Here is an 11,046-nt window from a genome sequence, read left to right as displayed (position 1 = left end):
AATCCCAAAAGAATCTTGAACAAGTTTATTACAAAACTATGTTTGAAAATATTGGAATAGTAAAAAATAATTGTTTCACATATAGAATTTAATTATAAATAAGGTGAGCTTCACATAGTTTGATAGTTGAAAGTTTTTATTCTTGTTATAATGCACTTTTATTGTAGTTAAACGGACCAACATCCCTAGTATAGGTACTGTAATGCGAGATTTCAATAAATCGAACGATTACTTCATTAAAATACCAAAATAAATGGTTTAACAATCCCAAAATGTATATTATATCGCTTCAGAACAATCTGCAGATCTTGGTAATGTGTTTAAACATAAATGCATTGTTATAGAATAGTTCTCGCTGAAATAAAACCATTCTAAAGCTACTTTGTTGTTTCATTTTATTACTTAATTTTTACCTTAACCTAGTGAGTTTAACCCTTTATAAGGCACCATTTATTGGAGCATACAAAGAGTATTTTTAAAGCTAGTCGTATTTTCAATAATTACAATGGAAATTGTGACATATTATGAAAGCAATAAGGTTCAGTTTCCAAATCAATGCAAGTGGTCGCTAAATCGCCTCTGCCTTTTAAGGGTTAAGGGTCAGTTAGGTTCTGTGCCCTTAGTGTAATTTTTCGGTTACAAAATACGTCTCGATCGCGTTCGCGTTAAAATCTCAATTTATATGGAAACACGAAGAGCGCCTCTAGCGGAACGATTGCGATGTTCGTGTTTCCATACAAATTGAGATTTTAACGCGATCGTGACGTATTTTGTAACCGAAAACTTACACTAAGGGCACTGTTTATTCTATTCTTACTCATGTAAGTACTTTGAGTTTCAAATAATAGCTGCGTTTCCACCAATAATATGCGAGGAATGTGTTTTTCATTAACCAATAGCACCCAATAGAAACGCTTCTTTTACCTCGCCTCGCTCCACACAGCTGTTTCCACAAGAGATGTGCTGTGCGAGGCGAGGTAAATTAAGGGTTTCTATTACTTAATGAAAAACACATTATTGGTGGAAACGCAGCTTAAGGATTGATTGGATGCGCTGGCTATGGCTATTACTGACTACATTTTCTGGCAAAAAATATGATAAGTTTAAAAAAAAATGTATGGACCTTCTCAAATTTAAGATTGATTTTTGGAGTCTTTTTGTATTATTTAAACCACCAGCGCTGGTCTTATTTTTCTGGTTTTTCTGTGCATCCATATTTGTTTGTATTTTCAATACTACCCAAATTTACCGTGGGACTAAATTAAATTTTAAACGATAATCAGGATGGACAATTTTCTTTGTTTTTTTTTCTGCTCAGATGTATAACTTCAAATTGGCAATTTTCCATTTGTACTCAATCACAGTAAATCGACTTTGACGGCACTGATCTCACTGAATATTGATAATCTTTTATTCATTGTGATAAAATAAAATAAAATACACAATTCCAAAAATAGGCTTTACTTATACCTTATACTTATAATCAGAATAACATTTGGTAACATGGAATAATACTTTAAACTAGTACTAGGGAGCTGAGATGATTCAATCACTGTCATCCAAGTTCATCATAGACTGCTGTATCATAGTCGAGTGGGTGTTGAGTGACATTTGGAACTTCAGTTCTTCGTCACTGATCAGCTGATTGGGGTTTATTGGGTTCCTGTTGCCGCAACCCGCCACTGGAATTGTTAAAATAAATTATCATGAGTTGCGTGCGCCAAGTTCTTATAACGACAACCAATGTCGGTTCGGAACTTAGCCTTTATTTAGAGGTTCCCAAACATTTTTTCTTGTAGACTACTTTCAAAGATTTACTGTTTTCGGTAGAACTCCTACTGCTATATTTCAACTGTATTCCAAAAACTCCCACTTTTTTACGCCAACGTCCCCCTATCCCCGCCCCGTCTGCTGTCTCTGCAAATCCTGGCCCACTCGGGGAACCTCCCTTTTGCATGGACGAAAATACAAATATCAATGATGTACACATTCAATGACTAGTAATGTGCCCAAATTTCTTAGTCTGCCATTTGTTCGCCCCTACCATCATTTATCATTATTATTATCATTTTATCAGGCTTTACCTGGGGCTTTTGCAAGCTATGACTACACTCATACATGTACAATTGAGTAAACTTGTAAACTGAATCGCGTACCAGAGTGGGACCTTTCATAATCAATTTTGCTATGATTTCTTTGTCAGATATAATAATATGGAATATCAATATGATCAATAGCACAAAGGTTCTACACTGGTATGCGCTTTAGTTTCTTTAACTGTACTCTTTCAGTGTTATTGGATTGATAAGTATAATCCTCTGTACAATACCTGGACATTTAATTTTCTTCTTCAGGTTGAGCAGATTCATAATGGCCTCTCTATCGTAAATGTGTCCACAGACTGTGTTCTTGACGGGGTCTTCAATAGGCCTCTTTGTTATGGGATCAATCTGAAATCAAGAATAAGTTTTTTTTGGATTGGGTGATATTTATAAATTCAATAATTAGTATAAACGTACCAGTCCTGGGGTTGAGCAAGAGGGCCAGTCGCTTTAGGCACCGAATGGCAAGGGGTGCCATTTTCCAGTTTTCGATGCAAATTAAAATTTTAATGGCGCCTTTTTAAATTAAAATTTTGATGTCGCGAGGTCGTGTACAGAATCTCGCTTTGAAAGCAAAATGGACAAACAACGCCCAATTTAACCAGTGGCAAAATCTTCACAATGCATATTGTGAAACAGGCGGGATGTATAAAAAGCAAAAAGTAGATACATTCGCAAATCGGAAAAATGCGAATGTACTTCTTGCTTATGTACGTTCCGCGTGTTTCACAATATTATGCGTTGTGAAGATTTTGCGTATTGCAAACTTTGCTATTTCATGGAGCGACGACCTGGTTAAGATCGCGGGATCGCGTTGGATGCGGAAAGCACAAGACCGGTCTGAGTGGAAATCCTTGGGGGAGGCCTATGTCCAGCAGTTATATTTGCCATTGGTTATGTTGCGTTTTGTGCAAGTCAAGGGCTGTGTCAACTTTTGTGAAGGGATAGAAAGTGTTCTACTTACTGGTCTATTGTCGGATTCTGTTATGGCCATGTCTGATTCCTCCAAATTGTCTGAAAAAAAGAATTTATTTATTTATGCATAAACTCATCAACCTATATGTATATATCTTACTGGTGGGCACAGTCTTCCTGTCACAATGAGAGGGCATGGACTGCAGTTCCCTCATGAGCCCACTGCAGATTGGGAACTTGTACACACACATTTGAACAACTGCAGCGTTGTAAGTAATTAAAGCTCAATTCACACACAGGACCAGAGTGCCTAATTAAATAGCATTTGCAGATAATATTCATCCATTAGTATTTAAATGGGTCTTTGACTCAATCTTGCATATGAAATTTTAAGGAATTCAAAAATAACCATTTTAGATATACATGCTAAAGTAGATATATTCCAATTTCCTAAGTCAGAGACCTATTGATTTAGCATTTGATTTACTTTTGTATATTGTTTATCATACAACAAACAAATTGCTATTAAATATTTTTTCAGGGTACTTTAGAAAAGGATTGTACTTTGTGTCCATGCCGAAAACTTTTTGTTACATAGTAATAATAATAATAACAGTAATGTCTTATCAGTCTTAAGTATACAGAATTAACTCACTTCTAGACATCTGCATTCCCCTTTGAATCCTTTTCTTGATTTCCATCATATATGGGTGATTGTTCACATTCGAGCGTGTATTTGCTAGACTCTGTAGATTTGCATCAAACCTTTCTTGCAAGGTATCCACATTTGAGGCATCAGTTTCTCTCTGAAGACAAAAGTTTACAAAAATATTAATAAAATTAATTGATATTTAAGATGAAACTCACCCATTTGACCCATAAAATAAGCTAAATGGAAGTGGGCTAGGCAGTAGTAGACTACCAGTGGGGTGAAAGGTCCAGCCCAGTCTGCTCCTACAGTTCCAGGGGGCCTCCAAATGGCCACAAGTTCTCTTGATCAAATGCCAGATAAGGCTAAAGTATGCTTAATACTTGCATCAACTTTTAGGACTGGGGGGCCTCAGCTTTGCTGCCTGGGTCCCAAACGAACTTAGTCTGCCAAAGGGGCCAGGCAAGTCACGCAAGGTTCAGATAAATAGAGTGAGTAAGTGTAAGATTGGAGACTGTTTGGGGGAGGCCTTTGCATTGGCAAGGCACACATCATTCGAGCCTATATATTGTCGCACTACAGGGCACATAGATACTAAAGTTTAGGTATGTATAGGTATTAGCGGGCTGTTTTCTGCAACTCGACATCTAAGTACGCCTATTTTGCGTGATACTAAAGGTTAATATTATGACTGATTTTTACAAGCCTTTATTTAGTTTCACCTGTCCCGTTGTCTGTCTGTCTGTAGTCAAATCTTGCAAGTTAAATTTGACCAACTTCCAGTAGTCAGATTGACTTGACATTTGGAATACTTATGTAAATCACATGACAATACAATAATCTAGTAGTGACATCCTGGTAGTCCAACCAGGATCAGGATGGAACTCTTCAATGGTTAATAGCATCAACTTGAAATTTGGTATCATTGGTATGCAAATGTAGTTCGGGTGACAATGCAAGTAGTCATTAAAAAGTACAGTCAGCAAAAAAAAATTTATGGTTAGGTTAGTTTTTTTATATGCATCTGAAGGCAAAAAATTTCAGCACTTCACAATACAAGTAAAATCATCTGACTAGCGAGATATTGTGAAGCTACCAAAGTAGTTATGTATGACGTTATGGTTATGAGGTATTGAAGGCCCGCAATGTATTTACTAACTAGTATGATGCTTTTTTAATCGTATCGCGAAAACCGCGCTTTAATTCAGAAATTACATGTTCCCAAGTTATCGAGACGAGCTAGGATTATTAATAAGAATACGTACTTTAGCTCTTTCTAAGGCTTGTATAGCTTCTTCTTGCTGGGATTCCAAGATACAGTAATCTTCTACGTAAGACTTTAGTTTTGCGAACTCTGCTTCTTTATTGTCCTCTAAATATTTGGAGATATTATCAGAACAAAGATAGAGACTTGTTATGCACTGTTTTCTAAGATCGGCGAGGTCAGTTTCTGCCATTGTAGGTAAAAATTATAAATAACACGTGAGAAAAATATAATAACTACGTGATAAAGTGTACAGAAGCCTAAGTAAACTTTGTCTAGCAGTACGAGAGAGAAAACAACTGTAATACAACAACAAGTTAATATAAAGTTTGTGAGTTTTGCACTTCGTAGGCAATAATTCAACAATAATTCCAATGCAACTCCTGACAGACTGACGCCACTGACGGACGGATGATTCAGTGTTACCAACTCCCAGAAACTTGAGTCGCTAGACTTCGCTGTCCATCCGTCCGTCTGTCACCAGGCTGTATCTCATGAACCGTGATAGCTAGACAGTTGAAATTTTCACAGATTATGTATTTCTGTGGCCGCAATAATAACAAATACTAAAGACAGAATAAAATAAATATTTAAGGGAGGCTCCCATAAAACAAACGTTTTTTTTTACAGTTTTTTTGCTTGATATTAATAACAGCAACAGGTAGACGCTTGAAATATTCATAGAATATTTAGTGGTGTGGTATATTCACTTTCAAAATAAAAAAATAAATTAGAATAAAATAAATATTATGGGGGGCTTCCATACAACGAACGTGTTTTTTTGCTAATGTCTAATGTTGTATAAGTAATGGTACGGAACCCTTCGTGCGCGAGTCCGACTCGCACTTGGCCGGTTTTTTATTTAAATCTACTGACAGTACGATAGCATATGAGCTTTTTCGACAATAATTTGTGCCAAGTCCTAAAGATTAATTGATCATTTTATACGGTTATTTTTATACATTGCACACTTAACTTTAATAAAAGTGGCTAAAAGTAAAATTAAATATCGATAATCGTTTCAAGACTGTATTGGCTAAATCCCTTTGCCATTTTCCGAGGGGGGGGAAAGTTTTATTTTTTATTTTTGTTTTGTTTGACTGGAGAAGCACTGGGAGAGGAGGAGGTTATAATTTTGTCTTGTCTCATAAAAAATACAGCGCAAAGAAGAAAATGTGGCGAAAAAACTTGTTAAATCTAAAAAAGTACAGGTTTATTATATTTGAGCAGTCAGCAGCTAGAACCTATGTTAGCTCGGCTCCTGAGGCTCAATGCACAACCAAAAGTGACTCGAAACTTAGCAATCTTACTTCAAACAAACATCATGTAAATTATAAAAATTATCCCAATCGAGACCAGTTCAACATGGAAAACTGTTATTCTAAGCATTACAATTCGTTTACTTATAGGAGTCATACTTGTGGCGAACTAAGTTCTGCACAAGTAGGTGAATATGTAACAATTTGCGGTTGGGTGCAATACTTGCGTTTATCCAAATTTCTACTGCTCCGAGATGCGTACGGAGTCCTACAGTGTACTGTGAGTGAAGAGGACATTGATTTTTCTAATATACCACTTGAGTCTGTTGTCAAAGTCGACGGAAAAGTAAGTCTCAGACCAAAAAATGCCATCAATTCTGAAATGTCAACTGGTGAAATTGAGGTTATTATCCAAAGGCTCGAGATTCTGAGTACAGCTGAAAATCTTCCATTTAATCTAAGAAACTATCAAAAGCCAAAAGAACAGTTAAGAATGCAGCACCGTTATATAGATTTACGATTTCCTGAAATGCAAAGTATTTTGAGACTAAGGTCACAAATGCTACACAGAATGAGGAGGTTCCTAGTAGAGCAGCACGGGTTTGTAGAAGTTGAGACGCCAACACTGTTTTGTCAGACACCAGGAGGAGCAAGAGAGTTTGTGGTTCCAACGCATCATGCTGGACTGTTCTATTCCCTTGTACAAAGTCCGCAGCAGTTTAAGCAAATGTTAATGTCCGGTGGAGTAGACAGGTACTTCCAAATTGCAAGATGTTATCGTGATGAGACCACCCGCCCTGACAGACAACCTGAATTCACACAATTAGATGTTGAAATGTCTTTTACGGACTTAGGAGGAGTACTGTCAATGATTGAATCATTGCTAACTCATACATTTCCTAAACTTATGCAAGAACCACCATTAAAAAAAATTACGTACAAACATGCATTGGAGCATTATGGCTCAGATAAACCTAATGTACAGTATGGTTTACAGTTCAAAAATATAAAACAATTATTTCCAGAGAAATCGAGAATTCCTCACTTTGATGCTTTTGCTGTACCATATCCAGCTGAGCTAGGAAAAATAACAGCTAAGAATAAGGATAAAATAAAGGAAATAGCAAAAAAACATAAAGTGAAAGTGATTCTTGACCATGACATTCACAAAGAATTTGGCAGTGACTTTGAAAGCAATCTCAAAAATATTATTGGTCAACAGAATTCAGCAATAATTTCAATGGGCGATTATGAAAACGCTTGCTTGTGTTTAGGTGAGATTCGAGAACTCATTGCATCACTGCTGAGAACCAGAAACTTGTTAAAAACTGAAGAACACACAGAAGTGTTGTGGGTTGTTGATTTTCCATTATTTACAAAGGGAGAAAAAGGACTGGAGACATGCCATCATCCATTTACCTCTCCACATCCTGATGACATCCATCTTTTGGATTCTGATCCGCTCAAAGTAAGAGCTCTGGCCTATGATTTGGTAATGAATGGTAATGAAATTGGTGGAGGATCAGTGCGAATCCATAATGCGAGATTGCAGGAAAAAATATTATCCATGTTAGGTATGGACGCAGAGAAGCTACGGCATTTCCTGAATGCTTTGAGAAGTGGTTGCCCGCCTCATGCCGGTATTGCCTTAGGGATAGATAGATTAGTATCTATTGTTTTTAATACTGATTCCATTAGAGATGTCATAGCATTTCCGAAAACTCATGAAGGAAAAGACCCTCTATCAGGTGCCCCCAGCACCATTTCTGAACAAGATAAACAGTATTATCATATAAGGACATGTTAGTATTTGTGAATAAACATTTTGATGAAATGTTGAAGTAATGTTTATTTCTGAGATTCCATGTGTAAAGTTTAAGTTCCGTTTTCATGTTTTTTTTTACCATATTCTACCCTTTATTCATAATAGCGTACAATACACAATAATATTAACTTAATAAACATGCAACAAAATAAAATCAATTAATTATTCTCTGAACTGAAAGTCATTCTTACACTTACTATTTTTAGTAGATACAAAAAAAATACAAATACAAAATAGTTTAAAGAAAACTTTAGTTTCACAGAAAGCAGAATTTAACAACAGTAGGACTATCTGTCAGTGACCAAACTAGGCTGAGCCTGTAACTTGACCAGCTGCCAGTGCGGTTGACAGTAAAAATTGACAAATGAGAAGACAATAATATAAAAGGGAACAAAATATAACAAAACGTAGTGTGTGTGTGTGTGTGCGTGCGTGCGTGCGCGCGTGCGCGTGCGTGTGCGTGTGTGTTGGTGCGTGCGTGCGTGCGTGCGTGTGTGTGTGTGTCACTAATTCAATTAAATTCAATCATATCATAATTCTAAAATTTTCTTTAGAAATATAGCTCTATCGTTACTATCGATTTAAATATCATGTTATTGTGCTACTAATAAATATATTATTGACATGGCGACAAACTATAAAGAGAACTGCAGAGCTACTACGAAACTCGAAACTCGAGTCCCTCTCGCTCTAGTATTAAATAGTACAAGTGTCAGAGGGACGAACGACACGAACTTCGATTTTCGTATTTCGGTGTAGCCGGAGTAGATTAAAAAAATGACGATAAACAAATAAAAGTGGCTTGAGTACACAGCTGTTGCTTCCAAAAAACATGTTTTGTTACCATCCATAATATAATTTATAATATTTCTTACCTTTGTTCGATTCAATGCTATATTAAATATATTACGTGCATGTAAGTTTTCAAAGCGAAGCAATAAAATATGTTTTTTAAGAACACTACTCAATAGTAAACAAAGTAAGTAAATAAGAGAAACGGTTAGGTGCGAATCTGTCTCGTCCTACACAGAGAGTTCCGTACCACGATATAATCGTATCCGTTAGTTAGGATTATTAAGATCGTACAAAACGCCAAAAAAAAAAACACGTCCGTATAGTGCAGGGTTTCTTTAAGTGGGGTCCACGGACTCATTAGGGGTACGGAGCATGTGTATCAGGGGACCGCAGTAGGCCAGTCTGTAAACATTTTTGTTAGGAAACTAGCTGTTGCCCGCGGCTTCGCCCCCGTTGTATTTTTACCCGACTGCCCAAAGGAGGGTTATGTTTTTCGGGCGAATGTATGTATGTATGGGTATGTAGGTATGTCCATTTCTTTGGTCCTCGCTGCAGCCTAAACAGCTAGACAGATTTTAACAGATGAGGTATCATTGGATTCGTCATAACTGTCGGAGTGACATAGGCTATATAAATTTTTAAATATGGCGTCTGCGTTAAAAAATATGGCGGAGGAATGAAAAAAAAAATTTTGTATTGTATCAAATGGAAGCTAATAATTAGCCCATTCTAAATATATACGGGTTATAATATTTTAAATGTACTATTTTCACATAAATATCAAAAAAGTGTGAAATAAAACATTAAATTAAAAAAATCAAAAACCCGACTGCCAAAACTAAAAGGAAGAAAATAAATGTAGTGGTCTAGAACTCGGTCAAGAAGCTCATTTAAGCAAAGACTACAGTATATATAGGGAGGTATTTAAGGCATTTAAGGTTCAACAGTCGGGACCCATTCAAATCGCAACCAGCTCAAAAAATCTTAGTAATGGGTCCCGACTGTTGAACCTTAAATGAGCTTCTTGACAGAGTTCTAGACAACTAGATTTATTTTCTTCCTTTTAGTTTTTAAGGCAGTCGGGTTTTTGATTTTTTAATTCTGTATTTTCTTCCATAAAAACCTTCTGATAGTATACGAACACAACAAAAAAAGAATTAGCAAAACGGACCAGTCGTTCCAGAGTTTTTCGCTTAGCAACACATTTACGATTCATTTTTATTTAGATTTTCAAAAAAAATATTGACAGGCAGTGGCGTTGCTAGGCAACCAAAGGCCCTGGGGCAAAAAATAAACTAGGGCCCCAACTAAACAATTTAAAATCGTTTGTTCCGTATTCCGAATATTCCGAATGTGGGAGAAATTTTCACTAGCTCTATTTATAGTTTGTAAGTCAGAGTCCGAGGGGCCACCTGAGCTTGGGGGCCCTGTGGCACTGCCCCGTCTAGCCCTCCGGTAGCTACGCCACTGTTGACAAAACAACGAGCATTTTACGTTTTTAGGGTTCCGTAATAAACTAGGAACCCTTATAGTTTCGCCATGTCTTTCCGCGGCTAAACTCAGAGATAGTTAGTGCTAGAAAGCTTTAATTTGGCATGAATATACATCAGTCACAGTCACGCCGATAAAGAGGTAAAATAAATTATACATACACGTAAAGTTGATTTTATTTTTTTCACTTCCACCCTATGTTGTGGGGTACCGTTGGATAGGTATTTAAAAATGAATACGGGTTCGCAAAAGCCATTTTTTTTGATAACGTAAATATTTTCGGAGATATTCACTCTGAAAGTTCAAAAAAATGTGTCTCCCCCCCTCTAACTTTTAAACCGCACAAAAAATCTCTAGTTAAGTTCAACAAAAACTTTCTAGGAAAATTATTTTCAATTTATTCAGTTGAGCAGTTTTTAAGTTTTTGTAAAAAATGATTGATTGTAATGTAACCGTCACTGCGTGCATTTTATTTAAAGTATCTATAAGATAACGATAAGTATCTTCTTTCAAATAAAAAAATGAAATTGACATTGGTTAATATAGTAAAGAATTACCTTTGAAAAACCATCTACATTGCATACTAAATGATATTGTACCGGATAACTCACGTCTTCAATCGAGTTTAGCTCGACATGTTTCGGGCTAATCTAATTCGTAACCCTTCTTCTTGGGAGCAACGCGACTCGGCGGCTGCTGCAACATGCGCTCGCGCGACTACCACAGAATAAGTAATAGTACAAGTA

The 11,046-nt window shown here is 36.4% G+C and overlaps 1 protein-coding gene and 1 pseudogene across 1 annotated transcript; one reads left to right on the top strand and one right to left on the bottom strand.

Moving 5' to 3' along the window:
- Positions 1–1,445: 1,445 nt before the first annotated feature.
- On the bottom strand, positions 1,446–5,357 carry LOC141433141 (E3 SUMO-protein ligase NSE2-like). Its single transcript, XM_074095015.1, has 5 exons — positions 4,932–5,357; positions 3,673–3,823; positions 3,067–3,116; positions 2,330–2,450; positions 1,446–1,682 (listed from the first exon to the last, which is right to left on the bottom strand). The coding sequence occupies exons 1-5, from the start codon at positions 5,121–5,123 to the stop codon at positions 1,546–1,548; spliced, it is 651 nt and encodes a 216-aa protein (XP_073951116.1). The 5' UTR covers positions 5,124–5,357; the 3' UTR covers positions 1,446–1,545.
- A 650-nt stretch (positions 5,358–6,007) lies between these two features.
- LOC141433138 (aspartate--tRNA ligase, mitochondrial pseudogene) lies at positions 6,008–8,030 on the top strand (annotated as a pseudogene).
- Positions 8,031–11,046: the final 3,016 nt, after the last annotated feature.

The sequence above is a fragment of the Choristoneura fumiferana genome, chromosome 12 (genome assembly GCF_025370935.1).
Source record: "Choristoneura fumiferana chromosome 12, NRCan_CFum_1, whole genome shotgun sequence".
In the NCBI taxonomy this organism is placed as follows: domain Eukaryota; kingdom Metazoa; phylum Arthropoda; class Insecta; order Lepidoptera; family Tortricidae; genus Choristoneura; species Choristoneura fumiferana.
The sequence above is the reverse complement of the archived record's forward strand: the minus strand, read 5'-3'. Positions and strand labels throughout refer to the sequence as shown.